Source organism: Vulpes vulpes, chromosome 15, assembly GCF_048418805.1.
Source record: "Vulpes vulpes isolate BD-2025 chromosome 15, VulVul3, whole genome shotgun sequence".
Taxonomy (NCBI): Eukaryota; Metazoa; Chordata; class Mammalia; order Carnivora; family Canidae; genus Vulpes; species Vulpes vulpes.
In genome coordinates, this window is record NC_132794.1 from 50,063,034 (window position 1) to 50,089,320 (window position 26,287).

The 26,287-nt window shown below is 42.1% G+C and overlaps 2 protein-coding genes across 19 annotated transcripts in view; one reads left to right on the forward strand and one right to left on the reverse strand.

Annotated features, from left to right (window-relative positions):
* Window positions 1–10,039, forward strand: part of TUBGCP4 (tubulin gamma complex component 4) — a 45,714-nt gene extending 35,675 nt beyond the window's left edge. For 2 of the 4 annotated variants that reach the window (XM_025998594.2, XM_072740691.1), the window contains 3 exons: window positions 610–726; window positions 1,341–1,480; window positions 2,129–2,913. In XM_025998594.2, the coding sequence (XP_025854379.1) occupies window positions 610–726; window positions 1,341–1,480; window positions 2,129–2,141 (270 nt within the window). In that variant the 3' untranslated portion in view covers window positions 2,142–2,913. Of the gene's footprint in view, window positions 1–609; window positions 727–1,340; window positions 1,481–2,128; window positions 2,914–9,228 lie in introns of those variants that run through there. The other 2 variants (XM_072740693.1, XM_072740692.1) reach the window with 1 other exon arrangement.
* The window catches only part of TP53BP1 (tumor protein p53 binding protein 1), a 97,905-nt gene continuing 75,237 nt past the window's right edge, over window positions 3,620–26,287 (reverse strand). For 10 of the 15 annotated variants that reach the window (XM_025998583.2, XM_072740631.1, XM_025998585.2 and 7 more), the window contains 12 exons: window positions 24,772–25,255; window positions 20,485–20,637; window positions 16,115–16,386; window positions 15,300–15,449; window positions 14,579–15,009; window positions 11,778–11,969; window positions 11,146–11,361; window positions 9,299–9,514; window positions 5,729–5,823; window positions 5,000–5,199; window positions 4,352–4,497; window positions 3,620–3,974 (listed from right to left, as the gene is read on the reverse strand). In XM_025998583.2, coding sequence (XP_025854368.1) covers window positions 3,787–3,974; window positions 4,352–4,497; window positions 5,000–5,199; window positions 5,729–5,823; window positions 9,299–9,514; window positions 11,146–11,361; window positions 11,778–11,969; window positions 14,579–15,009; window positions 15,300–15,449; window positions 16,115–16,386; window positions 20,485–20,637; window positions 24,772–25,255 — 2,743 coding nt within the window. In that variant the 3' untranslated portion in view covers window positions 3,620–3,786. Of the gene's footprint in view, window positions 3,975–4,351; window positions 4,498–4,999; window positions 5,200–5,728; window positions 5,824–6,403; window positions 6,588–9,298; window positions 9,515–11,145; window positions 11,362–11,777; window positions 11,970–14,578; window positions 15,010–15,299; window positions 15,450–16,114; window positions 16,387–20,484; window positions 20,638–24,771; window positions 25,256–26,287 lie in introns of those variants that run through there. The other 5 variants (XM_072740637.1, XM_072740638.1, XM_072740636.1 and 2 more) reach the window with 2 other exon arrangements.

Genomic DNA, 26,287 nt, shown 5'->3' on the forward strand with positions numbered 1-26,287 from the left:
GTACACCCTTGGGAAAAGCAGAAGATCAGAGCAGGTGGTGACCATTAAATATTTATTGAGTGCTTACTTTATGCAAGGCACTGGGGATACAAAGAGGTATAAGTCATGGCTCTGCCCTTAAGGAGCTCACAATCTAGTTGGAGAAACAGAACATACATACATACACAGACTAGTAACAACACAGGTGGCCTGAACAGATGCCAAGAGAACAGTACAGATAATAGAGAAGCAGGGGGGTCGCTAGAGGCTACAGGGGGGAAGGGAGTGCCCCACCAAGGGAGAACTTGAACTGGCATTAAGGAGAGTAGCTCTGAGCAAAGCTCAGGGCTGGAGCACATGTGGGTCCAAGAGACGATGCCTAATTTGATGTGGCTAGAATGGAAGTTTTGTGCAGGGGTAACTAGCAGAATAGTAGCATCTTTGCCAGAAAGCGAAGAGTTGGTGTTACACGTGTTGTATTTCGAGGAGCCCACAGGACTGACTCATATGTGACAGTCTCTCCTGAGGTCAAAGAATGGGAATAAAGTAACTCTCAGACTGTTTTCTCAGATCTCTAATTTCATAGATTTATCTTCCTTCTTTTCCTAATACCAACTATTTCCTGGGTAGGTGTTTCACTGCCTGAATGAAATCCTAGATCTCTGTCACAGCTTTTGCTCGCTGGTCAGTCAGAACCTGGGCCCACTGGATGAACGTGGGGCTGCCCAGCTGAGCATCCTGGTCAAGGTGAGTCTGCCTGGCTGTTGGCAGTATGCAGCCCTGTCCAAAGGGTAGAGGTTTGTTTTGCCAATGGGGAGTCATGATCTTTCCCTCTGGGTCAATAAAGCATTTCCCCAATACATATATACACACGGAAATAAGAAGATACAAAGATTAAAATGTTGGCATCAGTTCATTTTGAGGCAGATAGTTATGTGCCATTTCAACATTCAAAAATAGTTTGGCCGTGAATAGTTTCTTCAGCCCGCAAACATGCATTGGTTTTGTTCTCACAATCTCCCATCCAACCTCCTTCCTTGAACGAACTCCGTTTCGCTGGGATTGTAATTATCGGACTCAACAAAAATGCGCAGGCTCTCCCCAGCCCCAGTAATCAACAGAATAGATGCTAACTGCCTCCTGAGAATGGGAGTGTACTTTCACACAAAGCCACGCCATCCGTGGACTCAGTACTAAGACGACCTTTTAGGAGCTAATAGAAGCGAGGCTGTGGGAAGGCCAGCTGGTGCTGGAGAATTTTGAGCAAGTTTTTTAAGGAACTCCCCCCCCCCCGCCCCCCCTCCACATGGACAGTTGGTTGAGTCTGAGAGGAATGACAGCCTGAGTCCTTCTCTCTGCAGGGCTTTAGCCGCCAGTCTTCACTACTATTCAAGATTCTCTCCAGTGTTCGGAACCATCAGATCAACTCAGATTTGGCTCAACTGCTCTTACGGCTAGATTATAACAAATACTACACCCAGGCTGGCGGAACTCTGGGCAGGTAGGAACAAGCCTTAGGGAAGTGTGGGGACTCCATGAATGTGGCTGTTTAACAAGTTGTAATTCCAGAGCTGAGACATCAGCCACTCCCATCCAAATAGCTCATTTTATAAGCAAGGAAACTAAGGCTTAGAGACATGAAGGGCTATGTCTGATCAGCTCTCTTAATTCAAAGGAAGCTTATTTTCTAGTAAAAGCCATCATCATAGTAAAATACTAAAACTCCTGATGCTGAGATGGGTTTTTAGTTCTCAGCTGGGCTGGAAGAAAGAACTGAACAGTAGTTGGTTCCCAGTTCTGACATTAACCAGCTGTGCAGCCTCAGGCACCCTTGCCTCACTGGCCCCCCAGCTTCTGCATTTGGGAAAGGTGATCGCCCCTTCTAATTCTTAGCTTTTTAATCCAGTAGATTCAGTGGCGGTTGGCTTTTCTCAGAGGTCTGTCCTATTTTTTAAAAAGCACTTTATTGTTCTGTCTCCTAATTGTCCTCAAGCAGATTTTTCCTAAGCGACTTTAGTGGAAGAGTCAAAGAAACTTAAGAGTTTTAGAAGATGACACTACGTAGATCACAGGTTGCCCTGATTCCTATTTCTTTGAAGAAAATCTTGGGAAAGCATATTTGATGAGGCTCTTTTTTGTTGCTTTCTAGTTTTGGGATGTGAAAATACCTGGTTCACAAACCAACAGTCTCTCACCGTGTTCCCAAATCTGTGACAGAAGATTTAAAACATCCCACTCTTCAGCCACTCAACAAATGCTTGCAGCCTACTAAGTGAGGGCCCTACCTTTTCCTCCTAGAAGCTACTACTGCTGAACATTCATGGGTACAGATCCTTCCCACGTGGAAGGGTCTACCCCACCTTAGAGTTCTTAACTCCCCTACCATAGAGGACATATGGTGCCAGCTCCCCCTCCACTGACCTTGCAAGATCCATTACACTGAGAACATCTGTTGGACACACCCATTTATTGAGCACCTACCATATGCCTAGGTATTGCTCACGCTGGTGGTAAAAGGGCAATTCTAGCTATTGATAATGTACTTATAGTAGTATTTTAACAAAGAAAAAGGGTCCTTAAGAAAAAAGCTGAGGTCAAATTCTTAGATTTCAAATATTGAAAACAGGTCTAATTATCCCCTCTTGGAAGAACCAAGATTTGGTTCCCTTAATCTGGCCCAACCATTACTGTAATTATTAGTGTTCATACTGGTCTGAATCAAAATAAATATTCATTGTACAAACAACTCCCTTTGTACTGAAAAAGAATGAAGCATTCCGGCCTCAGTCTATAGCCAGTGAATCTGGTCCTCCATCTGTCCTATTTCCTGCCCTTTTGTGCTAAAGGTGACCCCCCCTCCATTGCTGTCTGTGGAGAAGTGAGATTATGGCCCACACCTGTTTTTGTAAATAAAGTTTTATTTTCTGGATCCCAGCCACATTCATCTGTTTACCTCTTATCTATGGTTGTCTTCATGCTATCATGGCGAAGGGGAGTATTTGTGACACATCAAATGGTCCAGAAAGCCTAAGATATTTACTGATTGGCAGGAAACACTTTTTAACTCCTGCTTTAGATAATGAGAGGACATCAACAGGGATGATGCTAGGGGTAGGGAAGGAATAGCTTCTAGTAACTGTGACAGCAATAACTGTTATAAAATTGGATCTCTGGTTAGAGCTTCTAACATTTCCAAGTGTTGTCACTATGTTTCTCAAGTTTATCCTTGTAGAAAGTTGTTCCATCAGGCTTGTAGTCACTGCCCTTTCACAGCAATTGGTGCTTTTTCCTTTTTAGTTCTCAGAGTACAGTACTCACAGGTCAGATGTTAGTGAGCTCAACTTTAAAGAGACTTAAGTGACAGGAAGCTTAGAACAGTGTTCAATTCCATTTAACCTTTACTGCAACTAATGATCAGGGCCTATTATAAAATCAGATTTTTAGAAGTACTGAATTTTAGACAGCCCAGGATCACCCTTTGACAAAGATGCCACAGGAAAAAAAATTTTAATTTTCCTATTTTTCTTGGCTAGCTGTCCTACTATGAACAAGCCTATTGAAAACCACAGAGAAGGTACTATTTTTTGTTTTGCTATTTGTTCTGCGATTAAGTTCAAAGAAATGGATGAAGAAATCCCAGTTACTACAACCAAAGAGATTCAACATTTATTTTATCATAAAAGTCCAGCAAATAAAACTATATACAAGATCCATGCAAGGAATCCAGTTACACACAAGACACATTTAAAACCTGGTTAAAACACAATCTCCACAACAGCAGGGAATAAAATCAGTTAAGACCAAGTATTAGTGAGAAACATAATCATGTTTGTATTTTGGATGCTGCTTGAATCCAATTCTCTCCCCAACAATGAGGCACTGGATCACCCACTCTTGTGACACCACAGGCAGCTGCAATGCTTCAGCACACTTCAGCACCGAGGCTGGGCATGAGGGATCCGTCACCACCACGTCAAATACCCCTAAAGCAATATCTGCAGGAAGCAGGGGAAGGTGAGTGAGGAAAGGAGACTCCATTTAGCCTTCCATTAAAAAAGATGTGCTTCCTAGCCAGGAGGGTGCATTGGGCCCAAACTCAAGTCTTTTTGTCAGAGTGTTACTGATCACAACCAAAAGTGAAAAGTTACCATCACTATAGGCTAACCTTGTACAAATATTTACAGATACACACTGGACACCCGTAGAAGCATCAACAGCCCAGTGCCTCACTCCTAGTGGCTCACCTCTTGAAGGTGGTACCTTTCTTCTCTTGGAGAGGCAGATAAGGTCAGCCTATCAGACCACAAGGCCTAACACCTATGGGTCTAAGGACATCCCTGAAGCGATAACACCACACACACTTTCCAGGTACCTTTGTTATGGGCACTTGAATGGTGCTGCTTCACAGAGGCTGCCCCCCCGGTCATGAGGATCTCAGACCAGAGCTCCAGGAAGTTCTGCTGTTGGTCTGACACCAAGAGTACCTTCAGATTGTGGAAAGGGTTTTCACGGGGTTGCCTACAAAGGAGTCAAGAGACACAGCACCTTGGGATTGGAAAAGACCTTAGCATGACAGATTACACCCAACAAGAGCCCTTCCGCAAAGGGACTTGGGTACATGTGAATGTTTTCAGAAGTCCTTCATTAGGCTACCACTCCCCTTCTATTCTGTGAATCATGTGTATTCTCTGGGACCCTGGCCTTCTAAATCCAACCCTTCTGCTGTCCAGGTCTGTCCTGGGGCTGAGAATAAACTACCTTGCTTCAAACTTAGTCCCCTAATAACCTCAGACGGTGAGAATACTGAACCTACAAGGAAATCGTCACACATTTTCTAACGGTCCTTAACCAGGATACCTCAGGGACAAAGTAGATGAACTGATAAAATGAACTCACTTGAATTCTCTAATTTATCCTATGAGGATTCTAGTTTCTAGAAATACTCTCTTATCTAGATTCTCCCCCTCCAAAAGCTTGCTATCTTCCTGCCTATCATCCTAGATGGGCTCCAAATACTCACCAATCCAGAATTCTTTGCTCCTCAAGGCTGTACCCCGCAGGCAACAAATAATTGCGGTAATTCTGGAGCTGGTTAGCATGGCAACTATCATGGACCCAGACATGAGACACACAAGGAATCCCACTGGCAAGGCACAGGAAATACTTCCGGGTCCGACAATGCTGATCCGCAATTAGGAGACACTGGTAGGCTGTGTTACACTGGAAGAAAAGGAAAAAAACCAATAGGTCTGGTGACTTCTATAGAAAGCCCCTGAAAAGCAGCCCTGAGTCAGAGAACAGATCTGAACACTTCCAAATACTACCTAAAATGTGGTTGAGCCTATCCTTCTGCCCAAAGCTTGCTTTCTCAATAAAAGGTCCAAAGGGCTTCCCTAGGTACTCTCCCGCCTCAACTCCAGGTTTCTGACGGCCTAAACCCTCAAAGGACAACACAATCCCAGGTATTCAACCTTCCAGGCTGAGAATCAGCAACACTGTCATAGGGATTTCTATTAAACACAGATTTTAATCTGCTTTTGTCCCAAAACCAGAACAACAGCCTTTAACAGACAAAGGTTCTAACTTCTCTTCCTTACACACAAGTAAAAATTCTGTTTCATTCAACAACCCTGTGGCAGTTTCCCCAGTTCCTGAACTGTTTACTTGGTGTACCCAGCCTCCTCACCCCTCCCTCTCAGGCTCATCTCATCACTGCCGCTCTGGGAAGCTACACAAAGAAACTCCTCACCTGGGCTTCATTGAAGTCTTCAAGAATATAGCCAGCTCCTGCTCGAAGCTGGGATTCTGTATACTGCTTGTTGAAAGGAGGAATTTCTAAAAATTCTATTTAAAAGAAGAGACAACCAGGATAATTACCAATTAGTTTCTTATTTGCTACTTTAAGCCTGCTTCTTACTGCTCTCTCTTACACTCCCCTCCGCTATCTCCATAGCACTATATCCCAAAGACAGATAGGACAAGGGCTTTCCCATGGGTCAGAAAGAGCTACGTTGTGAGGACTATAAAATGCTGCCAAAAGAAGGACAAAAGTAGAAGGGGTGGGCGAAGACGAGAAATGGGATAGGTCCTAGACCTAAAAACATCAAAGGTTTCTGTACTGAGTCATGGGACTATTAACAGGGATGGACACACAAGCAGTTCCCATGGTGAAGTATTCTAGTTTGAGTAACCCTTACCAGCAGGAAGCTGTTCCTAATGTCTACCCTAAATCTCTCCTGCAAACTAAGCCCATTTCCTCCAATTCTGCCTGCTGTGGAGACGAATAACTGATTAGCACTTTTTCTAACAAAGCCTTCAAATTTCCCCTTCATCAGCATTTTCACCCCCTATACACTAAAACTTTGATGAACCAGAATGCTCAAAGTGGGATTTCTAAAATGTAACTGATTAAGTGAAGGTTAGCCAGTAAAATCCTATTTCAACCTTTTTATTGAAAACTATCTACCTTTGATGATCTTGAAGTACCTCAGGACACTGAACATCAATGACTGCATTACAGCCTTGAGGGTGAAGTAGAAGTTATGAGAGATGAAGCTGAAGCTGTAATGACCCTAGGCAATTAGAAATTGCTTCTTTTGACCAAATATCTGCTCCTCTCATATATAAATAACACATTAAAAAAAGAAAAGAAAAAAGCAAGACATTAGAGATTTTAGTTCATTATGATTTCTGAGAAATTAAGTTCTAGTGAATTTATCACAAATATTAAAACCCAACCAAATTCATAAGAGTTCAGCGCTAGGACCACGCCCCTTCCCCCTCATGCCCAGTAGTGAAGGCTGGCATAGCAGACCCCCTGCAGAGAGGCCAGCCCTGTGGTGTCCTCCCTGCCTGCTGGAGCTGCTCGGGACTGCTGATGCCCCACACTCAGGCCTCTACGCCTTGGGTTAGGTCTGACTGGCCAGCCCATTCACCTTCATTGCTCTTTTCTTGACTAAGCATTCTCCATGTCCCTCTTAAATGAGAGCTCAAACTGGAAACCCTAAATGGTTGTAAAAAAAACCTCAGAATATACCAGGACTATGTCTCAGTGTTGTCACCGCATCCTGTTGATCCATCTCAATATACATCATCACAATTTTCAGTACCAACACTCCACTGCTGAGTCACTGCCAAGGCCTCTCATGGTCCTTTCTTTTTCCCAAGACTTCTATTTTATGTCTGCTGAATACAGGTCGGTTTCTAGTCTTAACATTTAGATTTTAAACCCCAATTATATTTCCTTGCTTCTGTGTAATCAAATATTACCCCACCAAGGCAGCAGTTGTCTACTCTATTTTTTCCCCATCTTCAATTTAATTTATTTGTGACTTAAGAGTGGCCCTGCCCCACCAGAGGCTAAAATGAACAGATTTTTAATTCCATCATCTACATCAAGGATGAAGGTACTAAAAGAACCCAACTCCAGAGTCAATCCCCATGGTTGATGGGTCCCTAATGGTGTGCCTCCTAACAACACCAGGTGCCATATTCTTAATTCATTAATAAATATGTCTCATTAAACAGATTCAAATATTTATGAGCTCCTGATCTAAACTAGCATCTAAGAGATTTCCATTTATCTACAAGTCATATCACATAGTTTCTTTAAAACTGTTGATATTCTGTTAGAAGACTGTTTAAGTACAAATGTCTTCAGGCTTCTTGAGGGACCTCTCAACATTCTACATGCCAAAAATATCAAGGATTCTGGTACTGTTGGGCAATGTCCAATGATGAAGGAGCAACATAAAGCACACTGTTCAGTATAACCACACTTTCCACAAAAAACCTGGAAATCTCTCTGAAAAATGTCCAATTTACTCATTTAGACAAGGCCTACATCTCCCCATCCCCCACTCTCGGTTATAAGGCTGGAATTAAAAACATTTGATATATCAATAATGGAAAGAATTTTTATGAGTAGATTTTAGTAATCACACACAGGGTCACAGATATTTAAAGAACTGGACAGTATGCATCTCATACCATAGCTGGCTTTCTTGACCATGCTGTACCAACCCACAAATAAAACACCTACAGAGTTGCCTTGTGAAGCCCCTGGTCTAGGGAAGGGCTAGAAAAGAAGGTCCAGAGTCTAGCAACACTGTAAAAGCAAAAGAAAACACAAGACCACTGTTTTGATGCCACAACACATCTCACACAATCTTCAAGGGACTCATTAAGATCAAAGTAAAACTACGGTCTTGGCTAGGAAACTCTTCATACACCTTCTCTCCAATGAAACCTATCTGAATTCTGACAGACAAGATTGGGTACACACCTAACCTTGAAACTCCACACATTGCCACACCTGCTCCTACACCCTAGAGCGGCTCAACCGATGACTCTATGTACCTTCCAAATACCCCAAACCCTAACTACAACTCCCTGACCACCCTTCCCATGTCCCTGTACCGATGTCCACATGGCTACAATTGGTCAGATACAGTTTTGGTTAGTGAGCAAAGAGTCATCCACACACTGAAATGCGAACCATCACAAATCTTCAGTGATGCTCTGTTATGATAATCCTGTTCCCTAATTCAATTCCTTAAGAGTCAACTCTAATCTGCAGAACATCATCCCATCTGACCTTAAGTGTTCAGACACATCTGGATGCTGCTGTGAGTCACTTATAGTGTATACATTTGCTTCTGCCCATTTTATCTCCTAGCTCACATTCTTTAGACAGCTGACACAATTTTTATCTCTCTGCACTACAGCTTTGACTCAATCCCAAGGTAACAGACAATATAGAAATGCAATATATAGATGTAGTTTTAGGTTGAAGAGAGATACGAGAGAAGCTTAGAAGCTATTTCTCTACAATACCCTGGGGCCCTGAGCACCCTATATTCTTAATCTTACGCTCAGACCTCAAGAGAATGAACTTTAGCCCCCACATGGGTTTTCTCTAGCAGTTGCCTCTAGAATACAGATGGGAAAGCGGTAGGTGTTCAGAAACTTAACTGATTTGGAGGACTGTAGTAGGGTAAAACAAACAAGGGTTCTAGTCCCAAGTCTATCACCATTATAAGCAAACAAAAAGCAATTATTCAACCTATCCAAGCTTGTTTCCTCCTCGGTAAAGTAGATGATAAGATCTATTTCCCATCTGCCTCACAAGACTGTTTTGAGGAGCCACTAAGAGGACTCTTGTGGAAATGGTCTATAAATCAGAAAGCAGGACTAGTTAATTTTCCCAGACCAAGATCCCAGATGCTACCTGCACTGCTTCCTTTACAGGTTCATAAAGTGAATGAAAAGGAACAAAGCGCCCATGTGTCAGAGCCGCCAGGACTTCCTAGGAACCTACCCTCCTCTTCCTCACTGCTTCCTGTAGGACCATCTGCCAGTTTGGAGCGGCTGGCCAACTTGTCACTTGTTGTGGCCATGGTGAGAAGAAAGGCATAGCCCAGAAACAAGGTCTTGTTGAGGGGCAAAGGCCCTCTCTGCTCTTCCAGGGCAGAGGGTTCACCCATGTTGTCTCCACTCTCACAGGGGCTCACAAACTCTCCTGCCCCCACTGCACCTAGAAAGGACAGAGACACAGTTACTAGAGGATACACACCACTGCCTAGGCATGACAGGATGGCTAGGCAATGTCCTGATCAACTTTTTTGAGCTACTGACCAAAGACCATTCCTATGGTCCATAACCTAGGACCCGATTTATAGTAGAGAAAATCTGATGTACTTATATTTTACAGTCATGACGATATATACATTATTTTTTTACAAATGAAAATCAATAGTATGATTTTTGTACAGCCAAACAAATACTTCTGAGATCATCTGAAGAAAGTGGTGGTTCTAATACAAAGCTTAGGTAAGAGTGAGAGATACTTGGAAATCTTCAGCCCACTTTCTCTGCCCAGTGCTCAGATTTCCCCCAGGATATGTGATATTTTGAAACAGCCCTTAAAAATAAACAATAAAAAGCCAACTTTTTTATTACCAAGAAATGTCCCAGGCAGATACTCCCACCCCATCCCTGACCCTCACCAGAATGGTGCACAGAATACTTGATAATAAAGTGTTCTCACATGTTGACTGAACTACATGAAAACAGCCTGCTTCAACTGTCCCAGTTTCCAACCCCTGGGGGTGGGTAAGTGAACCAGCCGGCCCAGGACTCCCAGAACACCCATGCTAGGAGTGCCCCAATAAGTCCTCAAGAAGAAAACAAATACCTGATTTGGAGAAGCGGAATCATAGCCTCATTAGGAGGCTAAGATGACAGACAGGTCATGCCTCCCTAAAACAAAACCAGCAGGAGGAGAACAGTCTGATGTAGTATGCATAAGCCTGGACTTCAAAGTCAAACTGCCTGCATGTGAATTCTGGATTACTATGTCACCTTGGGAAAGTTAGCCAACTTTTCCATGCCTCAGATTCAACTGAAAACTGAATTCTAGCATCTATACCTCACAGGGATTATTTGAGGTAATACTTATGAAGCACTTAGTTCCATCACATAACCTGAACACAACAAAAGTGTTCGTTAGATATGGAGATGACACAACCCAAAGACGCAGTTAACAAAAGCAGCTCTGGTGCCAGGGCAATGTAAAAATCGATGAACTCCTTCAGTTTGCTGTACTCAGAGGGCAGACACTGAAGACTTTACCCCAGCAGCTGTGAATGGATCACAGTAGAGACTCAGTAAACAACAGATGGATAAATTCCTGTTAATATGAAGCATGAGGGACTGGAAAGGAGTTGGGGAACAGTGCAAGGAGGAGAGATGCAGACTGAGGTACTAGCTTTCAAAAGGAAGTCTGGGAGAGCCAGAGGACCCTTAACGCAAAAGAGGGGGAATCGGAGCTTGCTGAGGTATAAAACGGTGCCACATAAAAGAAGAGATAGAAGACCAATTTTACCTACTTTGAATCTACTTAAAATTCAGTATTTCTTTCCCTCTTAGAACCTACACAAAAGTCAATATATGTGTCCAATCGAGACCTGGCATCCTATCTACCTCCACTGGACTCTACTGGAAGATAGGTAGAGGTGGATGCAGTAAGCAGAGGGCTTGTGTGGGACCTCAACTTTGTAGCCAGGAAAGAGGAGTCACTGCCGATTATCAGGTTCCATCTCTCCAGCAGCTAACCCTACATTCCACAGTGGTCTGAGGGAGAATGAGGCAAAAGGGAGCACTCACCAGGTTTCACAGTGGCAGACTTCCGGCCTCGCTTGGCAGGGGACCGTTCCTCTTCAGAAGTGATCAGTTTTCTTTTGCCTGAGAGAACTCCCGAGGAGGCACGAGGGCTTTCTGTGGTCTTGCGGGTAGGGGTGGTGCTGCTGCTGCTAGAGGCAGTAGGGGTGGCCGGGGAGCTGACATTGCTGCGCCGTTTCCGTTTCCCTTCCACCAAATTGTCTACGATAGGATAAGCCAAAGGTTGGTCAACTCCTATGGTCTGAGGTCCTGGACTCCAAGAAGCCAGGCAGAACTCTCCAAGTTAGAGGGCACCACACCCTTTCCCCCCACCTCCCGTAGGGACAAGAGACCTCTTTCAAAGCTACCATCTTTTTTGTTTCAGTCTCAATCATGACTGAAATATGTCTGGCCCCCTGCAGAACCGAGGAGGCCAGAAGAATCTAAGGATTTACTAACTGGTCCCAGGGAGGAAACAGAGATAGGCAGTGTCTCCAGAATATGGCGGCTCATCAGCATCTCACAGCACCACACAGGAAGAGTAAGATTTAGGGAAGCATGCTGACTGCTCTAGAATTCACTCCTCCCACCACAGAGCAGGGGCCCGGAGGCAGTTTCTCAGGAAGTAAACGTCTTACCCAAGCTGATATCTGCTGCCTTGGTGAGGGGTGTTACTGCCTCATATGGGCCAAGGCCATACTGCTCCCTCAATCTGTTTCCTTGCTCCAAGGACAGGATGACGGCCATCCGCTTGTACCACTTCCTTTGGCCTTCTTTTTCAATGCTGTAGTACAGCTCTCCAGACTCCTTCCTATGCCCTTTCACCACTCCTGGGTGGGAACAACATAAGAGCAGCCTGCTGTTGTTTTACGTTGCTCAGCATCCACTCAAAATGGCTCTGCACAGCAGGCTTGGGTTAGGGCATTAGGAGGTCCAACAGTGCACTGAAGTTACTACTTAAAGAAATTCCAGCTGTCAATCCCAGACAATGGCACCACTTATAAATATATGTAGCTACTACCCTGGAATTGGAGATGGAAAGTTTCTCAACAGAAGGAACCCTTTATAAAATTATAAAATAAAGCTTCCTAAAGCCAGCCTTTATGAGTTATTAGTTGTTCAATTATTTCTTGAAGTAAAGTGACATGTAGTTTCTAACAATCCCATAATTTACTAAACCTTTCCTTCTTGGTTTCTTTGGAGGCTGAGTCATAATTCTTGAGTTAAGTTGTAGGTAAAAGATGACATCACTCTAAGAGAGAACATGTGTCTGTGTGCTAAAATCAAAACAGAGATATAGAGCAAAGAAAGGAAAAAATATATAAATTCTGCCTTTCCTGCCTAATCTTACCTACTTCTTGCTCTGATTCAGAACCTAAAGATAAGGTCTTTAGGTCATAAGGAACACACCATGGAGTATAAAAGAGACTGTGGCTAGAATTCAGGAGACCTGAGCCTAGGTCTAATTCTACTACCACCAAGCTGTGTGATCTTGCATAAAACCTATTCCCAAACCTATGAAAAAGATCATACTCCTTCCCCTCTATCCATCAATAAACAATTTACACACGTGTGCAATATATACGGGTACACACACACACACACACACACAAAACACACATATATAATATAAAAACAAGGCATTACCATGAATACCTTTCCATTCTTATAAGGGTCCATTTGTTCTCCCCCATTAGCCTGTGCCTGAATGAAGGGCTAAAAGAAAGCCAGAGCATATGCCACCAAGGAAAGAAAAAAGAGATGTGAAAGCAGGCCTTAGCTCTATCTATGCTGCATAATCACTCCCTTTCCCCTTGCTTTCTTCATCTCCTGGCTTAAACCTCTACCAGCAAACTAATCACAAAGACCTCCTTCAAAAGTACAAAGAAGCCCAACGCCAAGAATACACTTCACACTGATGAAGAGTTATTAGAAATAGAAGCAGTCTAATGTTGACATTAGTAGACAGCCTCAGTAAATGAAGACACAGACTCCACCCACTCCTTGATGCCATAATTCATCCAAGATAAGCTTTACACCTGAAAAGAAGTATGAATACATTTGATACAAACTATGTAAACCACAGGTCAAAAAAAAAAAAAAAAAAAAACCACAGGTCATAAAAGACCTAAATCCATGTACTACTAACTGATGCCACATGAGCTAAGTGTTACTCAGGACTAGAAGGTGAAGTTTAACAATGAAATAAAGGGGCAAACAACAATTACTCAGCAGTCCACATCACAAGAAAGTCTGAGAGACTTCAGAGGCACTGTTTGTTGCCCGTTATATCCTGATCTATGTTCCAAACAATCTCCAGAAATGCTGTTTCTAAATGACAAACTCACCACAAACATTTATGTGCAAATTAGCTTACAGAAAAGAGGTAATATATTCAAAGAACTGGTACACAAAGCAGTCATAACAAATCTCTCACCATCACCATTACAGGGAACTGGCTACTTAAAAAAAAGGGGGGGGGGTGTACCACTTTTCAAACCAGACAGTAAATGGTAGGTATGTAGGCATAAAAACACAGTACTAACAACTTCTTCCTAGGCAAAAATATCTCAATATATCTGCCACACTCAACTACTAGATTCCCAGCAAGGCAGGTACTGTAAGTGTAAGTCTCAATGGTGAAAAAACAGATACTAGAAAGGGAAAAACACTAACTTTACAGTGTTGGCAAACACTTTAACCAAGGGATAAAAGTTAATGTGACCAATGATGTCCTGTGGATGTCACAGGCTTCTTTCCCCCATATGACATAACAAGAAGAGCACATTACCTCTATAACATTCTTTTTGAACCCTTAACTCCAATCTAACCAAACAAAACACGAGACCATCCCAAAATTGAGGGACATGCTACAAAATACTTAACCAGTTTACTCCTCAAAACTGTCAAGGTCATGGAAAACAAGAAAAGATTCAGAACTGTCAGAGATCAAAAGAAATTGAAGGACACATGACGGCTTAATGGACTGAACCCTGGAATAGAAAAAGGATGTATAAAAGCTGGTAAAATCCAAATAAAGTCTGGAATTTAGTTAGTTGGTAAGGAGTAAAGGTTGGGTTCTTAGTTATGATAAATATACCAGCTAATGGAAGATGTTAACAACAGGGAAAGCTGGGAAGCTGGGTGAAGGGTGGACAGGAACTCTCTACACTATTACAGTATTCTGTACTTTGCACAGTACTCTGTATATTTTCTGAAAATACAGTACTATTCAAAGTAAGCTCATTCAAAAATAAGCAACAAGGAAAACAAAAAAAGCTAGTGTGAAAGTAATCAGTGTAGTAGGAATGGAATTTCTAGCTTTGGAGACCCCCCAAAGAGCTGTTAGGCTGGCACACATGCTCTTGGTAACAACAGACTAGAGAGAAGACTGGCCCAGGCACAGTAAGTCTCCTATAGACTCCACTCCCCTTATTACCTGCACTGAAATACTCATCCTCGGAGAGGGCCGTCACTTCCGTATCCAGTGGGATGGGGTCACACAGCAGAATGTCTTTGCCCAAAACATCACATTCGTACCCATCATCAAAGAGCAATTTATACTTCCCAGCTCCAACATCACGAGTGATTTTCCCAGAGTAAAAATAGCCATTGGACGACCACTTGGCTACAACACGGAGCCCTACAAAGCTATTCCCTGGAGAGGAGGCATCTAAGCCATCAGAAGGGCCAGCGACAGCCTGGAAAGGAATCTCTGGAGAGTCACTTCGACGCAAAGCAGCGGCACCCGTGTCTGCTCGTCTGGTGGAGTCTGGCACTCGGGGCACAATACGGGTGAAGGATTTATCGTCTGGTGACATGCTAGGTGATATGTCCTCTATGCCCAAGGGGCCAGAAACAGCTGTTTCTCTAAAGAGATAAAAGACAAGAAGAAGGCAGTTAGAATTAAGAAAAGTACTTATCTACCAATTTTCCCACTCCTTTTTCCATGGGTCTTCCTCAGCCCGTTCTTGGAGGACCCCATCACAGGCATAAGCCTGGTCTCTCGGTAGCCTCTCTAATCCCTGCCCACTCCCCAGGCAGTATGGACCCCTCTTGTCCCTCCTGACACCCCACATACTCTACTCCCCTCTTTCCTCTCTACTCCCTTTTTTTTCTAAACAAGTCATAGACTAAATTATCTCATACTACCCGGGTACCTGGTTCCAGTGGTCCGAGAAGGCGGGCGGCCCCTTCGCCCGCGCCCACGAGGCGTGACTGGAGCCTTCCCTCCCTGTCTGATGCCAAGGCCTGCATCACCATCCTCCTCACACACTGGCGCCCCTGTCTGACTGACCCCTTTTCTAGGACTAGAGAATGAAGACAGGTTAGTCTGGCAGCACCTGCTACCCAATTCTTTCTTCAAAAAGTCTCCCCATGGCCTTTAAACTACATGCCAGGCCAATATATGCTAGACTTCCAGGACAGCAGGAAACTGGTCCGCACACCCACCACCAAAAATACCAGCCAAGGAGTGGGAGTGTAGGAGAGTAAGTACAGGACATCCCCCTCTATGCAAGTCGATTCCCTCCTGACAAAGCTTCCTACTGCTGCCTCAAAAACAGCACACCCATATCTGCCCTGCCTTGTCTTTCACTTCAGGATCTAGACACCTGCAGAGGATAACAAAAAGCTAGGGATGTATCAAGTAGGGGTCACTACCCTAAACTTTTTGTACTCCCAACCAAAACACTTGTAGGCTACATAAAATGAGGGTGGCAGCAGCATGTGCCAGCATTCCCAAAGTCCCCTCATCTGTTTTTCTACATTTTCTAGAAATCTAGCTCCCATAGGGCTCCACCCAACCTCCCATGCAAAACCCAACAGGAGAGAAACAAAAGGGGAGGAAGAGGATTTGAATTATCCTAGTTGGAGGATGGGGGGATTTCCCATGACTCCTCTTCCTGTGATATCAAAATGTCAGCAACCCTGCCCCTGGTGTAGCTCTCTTTCTCTCTAGAGACCCTGTCTGCACCTCAGTTTTCCTGGGCCTCCTCGGGAGCTGGGCAAGGCAAAATCTGCGGGTTCTGTCCCGCTGGTTTTCCCTTTGAGTGGTCCGGCTCCTCTCCCTGAGCTGCCACTGCTGTGCATGGCTGAGAGACTTGTCCCACTTGATGTGCGGTGTAAGCTGGACGCCTTGGAGGAGAAGGAGCTGATATCCCCCAGGTCACCTGAGGAGCCCCCAGTCTGTGAAGGGGAAACTTCGGTTTCACATTCCTGACACTCTACAATTGGCTCTTCAGTCTCCTGCAAGAAAGAGATGGATACAAAAGCTAAAAGAAGCCACAATGACATCATGCTAATGTGGAGGTTGAAAAATCCTAGAAATATGACAGAATATGAGAGACTCCTGACTCTGGGAAATGAACAAGGGGTAGCGGAAGGGGAGGTGGGTGGGGGAGGGGGGGCAGACAGGGTGACTAGCACTGAGGGGGGCACTTGACAGGATGAGCACTGGGTGTAATAGTATATGTTGGCAAATCGAACTCCAATAAAAAAAATACAAAAAAAAAAAAAAAAAGAAAGAAAAAGAAAAATCCTAGAAATGGCAAGAAATTTCAAGTCAGAAAGGTGACAACAAGGAGGAGACTTTCTGGAATGATGGAAATGTTCTGCATCTTGTTCTGAGTAGTGGCTATATGCAATTAGCTGTCAAAAGCCACTGAACTGAATGTATGAGACTTGCGCATTCTACAGGGAATATACTATATTTCAATAAAAAATAAATAAAGGTGGTACTGGATTTTAATTATGCTATAAGATAATTATATGATTATTTTTGAGCACTCTCTTCTTGAAAATCTCTCCCTTGAAATCTAAAAGTCACTTTTACTTTCATTCCACCTCTTTGGCTACTTCTGTATGTGCTTGTTTTTAGGTTTCTCTTTCTTGGTCTGATCTTTTAGAAATAGTATTTTACAGGACTATTCTCATTTCTTTTCTCACTCTACTGGGCTTTCCCTGGCCTGTCTTACCAGATTCATTCCTGCCTCTCTACCAACAACACAACGATGACTTAGCTCCAAACTCCCAGACACAAATACCTAATAAACTCTTCCCTTTAGATGTACTAAGGACACCTGAAATTTAACCCATCCAAAACACAATGTCTTCCTCTCTCCATTTCCTTGCCTTTGACGAATGAATCCTGGATATGTCCACTGCATCTCACATCCCCTACAGCTCTGTGGAGGCTGGTTTTTCTCAACCAAACCCCAATTCAAGAGTTTGGAGATAAGAGGTAATCTTGCTCCCCACTGCCATTAACAGACCATTTCTATCTCCCTACCTCGTGTCCTACTTAACTATTATTTGCCATTCTGTTAAACTTTCCTCTCCCTGTTACTCACCAACATCCTCCCACTTATTCATTCTCATGAATAAACACCTTAACTCCTGGTTCACACAGCCTCCCTTCCTGGCCCATCCCTACTTGTACTGTCACTATTCTCAATGGCTTACATCCATCAGATGACCCATCTCGAAACTCCTAAGTTCCTGATCTAATTACCACCATCAACCTTTTCCTCCACCTTAGCCATCTGCCCCTTGGGGTTACCAGAAATTGCACCACCTCTAAAAGGTGTCAGTGATAAACATGACTTTCTCAAATCGCTGTCTATCACCAACTTGCCTGCTCTAGCTGGATTCAAGTCTCATTATCTGCCAAGTTCATTTGACTAAAGCAGGTGCTATAAGCCCAGAACTGATGTCAATCTTCACTTGGATACAGCAAAAGAGTAGAGGGATGGCCAGCCTAAAAGGCTGGGATTCCAGGCTATGTCTCTGTGGGAGAGTACAGAGGAAGCCCCAGGAACAGTAGCCAGCTATACCTGCCTTTGCAATTGTCCTGCAGTCAAAGCCATTGCTCTTGTTAATGACTTCGACTCAGGCTCCAAGGTGGCCTGTTATGATCTTTTTAATGTATTTGCTTACTTGTTTTTCTGTGTGTCTCTTCTACCAAATGACAGAGGCCCTATTAATACAAAGACTGTAACAGTATCTTCTTTCCTGGGTATATCCCCCAAATCCAGCACAGTACATGCCACAAAAGAGACCCTTGGTAATTATTTACCAAATGATCTTCTCTCTCAAACCAGTGAAAAAAGCAAAAAGCCCAGCCACCACCTTAGGTTCCTTCTTCTCCCTTGATCCCGACATTAGGAATTCACCAGAGTCTACCAATTTCACCTTCTATGTATTTCTTCCATCTTTGTCTCTCCTCTCAACCTATACTTCCACTATCCTAACTTGGCACTCATTACCTCTTGTCTGAACTATGCCTCAACCCATTACAATTCATGGTCAAACTGCTGCTAATCTGACCTAACATGCAAATCTGAGCATGTCACTCCTTTCTCCAAAATTCTTTTATTTTTTTAAGATTTTATTTATTCATTAGAGACAGAGAGAGGGAGAGAGGCAGAGACACAAGCAGAGGGAAGAACAGGCTCCACGCAGGGAGGCTGATGTGGGACTCAATCCCAGGAACCCGAGATCACACCCTGAGCCAAAGGCAGACACTCAACCACTGAGCCACCCAGGCATCCCTCTCCAAAATTCTTTAAATTCTCCACACCAAAGATAAAAAAAATCTAGGGGCACCTGTGTGGCTCAGCTGGGCACCTGCCTTCGGCTCAGAGCTAGATCCCAGGACTCTAGGATCACAATCTGAGCAGAAGGTCATGATCCTAGAGTTCTGGGACTGAGCTCTGAGTCAGGCTTCTGCAGAGCAGGAGCCTGACTCCCAATTCATGCCCACTCTCCTCCTAATTCATGCTCTCTGTAGCTATCTCTCTCCCTCTCTCTCTCAAATAAATAAATAAAAGCTTTTTAAAAGAGACAGATAAAAATCTAAATTTTTTTCTATGGTATACAAAGCCCTTACACTTTGGCCCTTTACCAACCTCGATGGCATCCTCTCCTACCATTCCCTATCCTACTGTTAGTATCATATTGAGATTCTAAATGTTCATTAAGCATGCCCTGCTACCTACATACTTACGTAACTTTTCATTCTGCCTGTAATGTCCTTTTCCCCCACCCCTCAACATAATCTGCCACACATTTGAGCACTACATCTTCTGTGAAGTCTTCTAGCCACACCTTCAGGTAAGCCAGTAGGTTCTGTCCCCTCTTTCTAACACATCTTTCCATCCTCTATGACAGCAACCAACAAGTTTTGGATTTGTTGCACATCAAGTATAAGCTCCTAGAGAACAGGAGTCTTTTTTATGGAGTATTTTTCCCCTTCAGAGTATTTAAAGGACCTGCTGTTTCTGGAAATATACTTTAGAAAGCATCACATCAAATGATAAATTAAGTCATATGTATAACACTTTAGATTACAACAGTTACAATAACTATTCATGAAAGCAAATTGCTTTTCTAAAGCTGCTATAAGTCCCCAATTTTTCCAAAATAGCAGTAACACTGAAAAAAATTCCACAAACATAAAATTGAAGATGAATTAACATCTGGGATTTTGGTGTACAATAAATTAAGAATACAAGACAATTTCTCAAACTAACGTCAAATGCTTTCTGATACAAGGGCCACAGGGGCCCATTAATGAACAACAATAATATGTTCCATTTAATAAAACTATATGCCAGAGTTTAATTCTCCCTCAGTTCAACTTCCTCTATGGCTAGCTGGCAGATTTTTTTTCTTTTAAGTGCCTGAGTAAAAAAGGAAGGAAGTAGCTGTACCTCTTATCAATTAATAAAATGGTTCCCAAAAATTACTATATGTACCAAGAATGGTGCCAAACCTTTAATTCTAGAAAATCTGTCTGATTTCAACCAGTATGAGACTAAACAAAGTCAGAATATAACACTGTCCAATATAACAATGAATAAATGCCAGTGTTTTGCCAATATTGGGAATGAGTCCATAATGAATCTTACTAAGAAATAAAGGTGCATCTCCTACCAGCAACTCTATAACCACACACGGATGGAGACCAAGAAAGGACACAATGAGTAAACATAAAAAAGAGTGAGAAAACAGATGGTGTGAGGCAGGAAGTTCTAAACCTCATTAGAATTTCCAAGGATTAAAAATAATATTTATACATGACAGAGATTTACAGAGATTCATCAATCTGTTCTTTACAAAAACTGAAACCATGACAGGACTCGTTAAAAAACTGGTCAAAGGTCAAGCAGTAAACTCATGGTTTGGAAAAACAGAGAATTCAAGACTCTCACCAAGTTCTTCCACCTTTCTAACAAGAGGAAAGAAAACAAGCTAGTTGTACAAGAAAAGCAGGTAGGAGTGGAAGTGGAGAGCCAGGAAAATTTTTCTACAGAATTTGCCACATAGACCCAAAGTATGTATTACCTCAGTTACTTTTCTTTCTACTTCTGTTCCATCCACATAATACACATCTGTGATAACACGAGTGACAAGTGTGCGAACCTCACGGATTGTTCTCATGTGGCGATGCAAGACATGGCCATGTGGGGGCTGAGGCATATCAAACTCTTCCTCTCCCTGTGACAGAAAATAGAGAACACAAGCATGGGTCTCACTGCAAAATGGCAAAATCGTAAAGCAACTTCTTCATGATGAGTACTGTTCAGAGGTTCCATGAATCTAGTGTGATGGAATTTTCCAGTTATTTTGTTTTTCACTCACCTATAGAGAAGAACAGGGATGGAGGAGCTAAACAGCCAGAGGCTAGGAAGAGTTTGTATCAGTTTATCACTTAAAATGATCTATTTTGTCTAAATCAAAATCATAACATCTAGCACTTATACCTAGGATATTTAAGTGAAACTGATTCCCCTAAAAGTACATGTTACATTATAATCCTTCTGATTTTGATGATGACTTGTCAATCAGTATTCAAACATATACTTGCAACATCTCTTTAAAAAAAAAGGAAGGCAATTCCTTAGAACTTTATATAAAAGCAGAGTATCTGTTAATCTCAGTACAGTCTTTTTTTATATTTCTTTTTTTTTCTAATTTGATTAGCCAACATATATCATTAGTTTCAGATGTAGTGTTCATAATTTATCAGCTGCATAGAACACCCAGTGCTCATCACATCATGTGCCCTCCTTAATGTGCATCATCCAATTACCCCATCTCCCTCAGTGCAGTTTTTATTGCATTAGTAAAGTCAAAACTAAAGTATTTATGTCGAGAACTAGATAGCACAGGTTTCTCTCAGAACTAAATATGAAATATTTAATCTATTCCAAATAATATATTATAACTTAAGAGCCAAGCTAGTGTCCAAAACAGAAAAAGTAAATCAGGATTTGTATTTACTTGTACCATAATCAGTTAAATAGCTTAAATAAACCCTATATTTTTATGCCAACTGTTACATACATGTTTTCTCATAATACACATACCACATTTAACAGCATCCATGCACTCCCCTTACCCCACTGGCTCTGTAATTCTGAGGAGGAGAAAACGCACATTTTTCTCCCACCTTACTTTTCCCATAATAGACTGATGTTTCTTTTAGTAGTCAATGTCAAGGGATCCAAGTCTTTCCAAAGAACTATATATACCACTGCAATGATGATCCTGGGTTTTTACTGACTAATGTGGTAGTGATTTACTAAAGCTTTCAATAATTTACCTGAGTAATTCCCACTCCAACTCCATTTTAGGGATGAAGTATCTACTAAAATGGGTATTTAAATTATCTGAATAGACAAAATAAAAAGCATGGAAACTAAACCAATTCCTTAAAATACTTTCATATATACAACTCTGATTAATGAGTGTTTAGAGTACTGGTCTGTCACACCTCAATCATCAGGGTGCCCCAGAACCATGACAGCCTGGATTTCCTGCCTACACACACAGAGCCAAGGTCCTGGATCATAAAGGTCTAAAAGGTTTCAGGAATACATAAACACTCCTTGTATTCAGACTTCTCAAGAAGACTCCCTGCATTCTTCCACTACAACAGCCAGACTTCAAGAGAGACACTTAAATAAACATGTCTGATAGAATATGAAAGGAAAGAAAGGAAAGGGGACAGATAAAAAGAAGCTATGCTTACTCCTCTTCAAATAGTCTCTTGAAAAGAAGTCTTTGTAAGATAAGTAACTTAAGGGTCTTGTCATTAGAAAAGAAGATAACGAAATGAAAACAAAACTAAACTTTCCCTTCATTAAAAGCCTGGCCCCAGGCACACTGGATACAGAAGTGAAATTTTAAGGAATGTCAAAGATAGACTGCCTATGCTTTTCTCCAGCACTGGATACAAAAGCACTGGAACTTGGAAAACCTCCACAGAGCCTTCCTCATTTTCCAATCATTCTTCAAAAGACAGCACAGCAATCCCAATTTGTTACTGTACCACCCCATCTACATATATTTTTTAAAGATTTTATTACTCATTCATGATAGACATAGAGAGAAAGAGAGAGGGAGAAAAGGGCAGAGACACAGGCAGAGGGAGAAGCAGGCTCCAGGCCGGGAGCCTGACGTGGGACTCAATCCCGGGACTCCAGGATCATGCCACTGAGCCACCGAGGGATCCCCTCCCATCTATAATTTTTATTGTAAAGTTTATACATAAAATTTACCATTGTAACCATTTTTAAATATACAGTTTATGACATAAAGTACATTCACACTGGCAAACATCACCATATCCACCTCCAGAACTTTTCATCTTTCCCAAGTGAAACTACACCTATGCACCACCTAGATTTTTCTAGCACCTTTCTTTAACAGGAGCAATTAGCTCTTAAATATGTTATATTCACTCTGTATGACACAGTAGTAGTATAGTATCATCACATCACAGTATTTAAAATAATAATAATCAATAGGTAGCAACAGCAGCCAACATATATTTAGCATTAACCATGTGCCAGGCCCAGTGCTAAGGGCTTTACATGTTTTATCTTATTTAATCCTCACAATACCCCAAATGAAGTGATCTGCCTCCAAAGCCTAGGCCTAAGCACTCTGGCTCACTGGCTCCTGCTATCATTATAATGAGATAGGAGCAGAGACTGTTTCCCTATTTTACAGAGGAAGAAAGGAAAATATAATCTAGTGGCTTCAACAAGATTGCTATCTTTAGGATCAAGTTTAACTCTTTTTATGAAGGCAGGGAAACCAAATTATTATGTAGCAGAATGCAAACACTTTAAGAGTAAAAGCAGGGCCACTAGGGTGGCTCAGCAGTTTAGCGACGCCTTCAGCCCAGGGCTTGATCCTGGGGACCCGGGATCATGTCCCACGTTGGGCTCCCTGCATGGAGCCTGCTTCTCCCTCTGCCTGTGTCTCTGCCTCTCCCTCTCTCCCTGTGTCTCTCATGAATAAATAAAATCTTAAAAAAAAGAAAAAAAAAAGGAGTAAAAGCAGATGGAAAATGGGGTCTGGTCTACTATAACCCCTACATTCAAAAGGCTATGCTAATTTTCATCTGTACAAAATGATTACGCCTTAGGTCTCACAGACTATGTTACCTTAAAAGGCTAATAATATTAATAATTTCTGGAGTTCCTGGAGAGGAATGGATAAACAGAACAAGACTACACAGGCCATGACTAATAAATAGAAAATCAACATAGCAGAATGAAAAGAATACCGATTCTGAAGTCAGACATGCTGAGTTCAAATTCCCGTTCTGCCACCTACTGATGGCAAAATTTTGGGCAAGTTACTTAACCTCTCTTCAGCTTGGTTTCTTTACCTGTGAAATGGGAATAATAATACCAACCTCATGGGTTGTCTTGAGCACAATGCTGATAAACTCTAGATGTTCAATAATGAGGAACTATATTATTTTATCTTTATAAAACTAACAATTTGGACAATTAAAACAAGAGGTACATCACTACTGAAGCTTTCCTAGAAAGATACCAACTGAAGATAATCTATCAGAACAACTGCAAAGACAATTTAACTATTAGTAACTTCCAAATTTTCCCTACCATAGAACCCAACTGCCGAAATTTTATGAACTTCCTTTTATCTGTTAATATGTACACTTCTACCACCACTTCTTACCCACTCAGTTTTTACTACCTACACTTCCCTACTCTATTCCCAAGAACCTGTTGCTCCTCCAGCCTTATTTCCATTAGCCCCAATCCTTTTCCTCCCATTATGTCTACCTGTAGCCTCTTTCTGCAGTCCTAGTGACCTAAGAACTTCCTCCTTTCTTTCTCTATTCCTCTTACTGTTGTTTCTATACAGTGGTACACTATCTTTCATGCTTCTCTTTGCCTTCTCCTCTGCTTCATACTCTCTCAGTTCCTGGGAATCTTGGTGAAACAGACTCGAGAGGGGAGCAATAAGCTATGATGCTCATAACAGAGGATGAAAAATAGTGGCAGAAGGAAAAGATTAAATGGAGAATATTATAGGGCCCAAACTATATTCCTGGCTTTCTCTTCCACTAAGAAAACTTGACAAATTCCAGCACTACTTCATTTTTCCTAAAAGACTCTACTGGCTATAGCTACCCATAATTTGCACTACCCTATCTCTAGCCTAGAAAAATTGTTTTTGTTTTGAATGACTGGTCTATACAACACTGCTAAGAATTACCATTAGGTACAAGTACCACAACTTAAATTCTCCAGGAATCCATAAGGTCAAAAACAGGGCCCTAAGATACCCTATACATTCTCTCACCTGGCTATGGAGCGACTCTGTATCATCCCCAGGAGCACTGACTGGTTTTTCACCACTCCCCCTCTCAGTCTGAACTGTGGCATCTTGTTTTCCAGAATTCTGGTCCACCGTACTGGTCCCCTGTTCACACACATTCTTTACAGTCTGGGTTGCTGCTGAAACAGTTTCTGGGACCCACAGGGAACGTTCTATGGTCTGGATTCCTATGTTATTTTGGCTGGGTCTCTCAATCAAGGCATTACTAGGTTTTTCCTGATTGGTATTCTGTCCTTCTTTCTGGCCTTCTAGCACATCTGTCTCCATTGCTTCCCCTTGAGGACTGGATGGCCCCTGTGTGGCCACCTGCTGGGAGATAGGAGAAGGAGGGTCTTTGACAGGACAACTGGGCTTCAAAGGCTGTTGACTCTGCCTGGTCCTTTGTTCACCTTCCAATTTTTCCTTCTCTTCTTCATCTTGAGTACTTGGAAAACTGAGCGAGTTCCCCCTAAAAATCAACCATATAAAGAAACCATGTCAAGTAAGCAAGTGTGAGTGTGTGTGTAATGGCAAGAGGAACCATAATTTGTCAATCTGAGAAATGTGGGGAAGGGAGAAAATAAGGTGACTGAGCATATCACCTTATAAGGCTTTTAAATATAATTTCCTTTAAAAAAAATATTTTAGAGAGAGCACGGTGGGGAGGGGCAAAAGGTAAAGAGGAGAGAGTCTCAAGCAGACTCTGCCTGAGTGCAGAGCCTGACACAGGGCTGGATCTCACTACCCTGAGATCACAACCTGAGCTGAAACCAAGAATCAGACGCTCAACAAACTTCACCATCCAGATGCCCCAACATAATTTCACTCTTAAAAAAATAATGATACAAAGGATTATCCCACCATGATGATAAAACAGTCATAAAATTTCTTCCCTTCACTAGTTATGAACTCTGAAACTTGACACAGGAGAATAAGGTAAACAAAAAGATGTAAAGCCATGACTAAAGTCACAGTCAATGAAGGCAGTTTAGGGATCTACTTCAAAAACTTCAATTAGGTCAAGATGTCTTATTTAGGCTTTTTTTGGTTCTAACAATCCTTAAATGACTCCTAGCATTCTGGATACTTTTTACCCTCCACCTCAATCAATATTTTTAGGAAAAGAAACAATATATACAGGATAGATTTATAGACGAGATTCTAGCTTTGAGAGATATACTAGTGTATCTTACAACTAACAATTTCAGAATGACTTGATTCCTCAAAGCTCTCAAAGTACAACCTACTCCTTTTTCGTTAGTCTTCCCATTTGGCTATCAGTAATGTATTCATTTATCTCACAAGCATTTGATTCATGTCTCCTACAAACAGATACCATGAAGCTCTGAGGTGCCTAAGGGCTTTCTTAAATGTCCTTAACCAGAATAAAAAGGCCAGGTTAACTCCAGGTCAGGTTACATAGAAACTTGACATTCACGTCTTACTCATCTCTACTTCAAAATCTAACACAGAGCTTAATATATAGTAAGCACTTAATAAA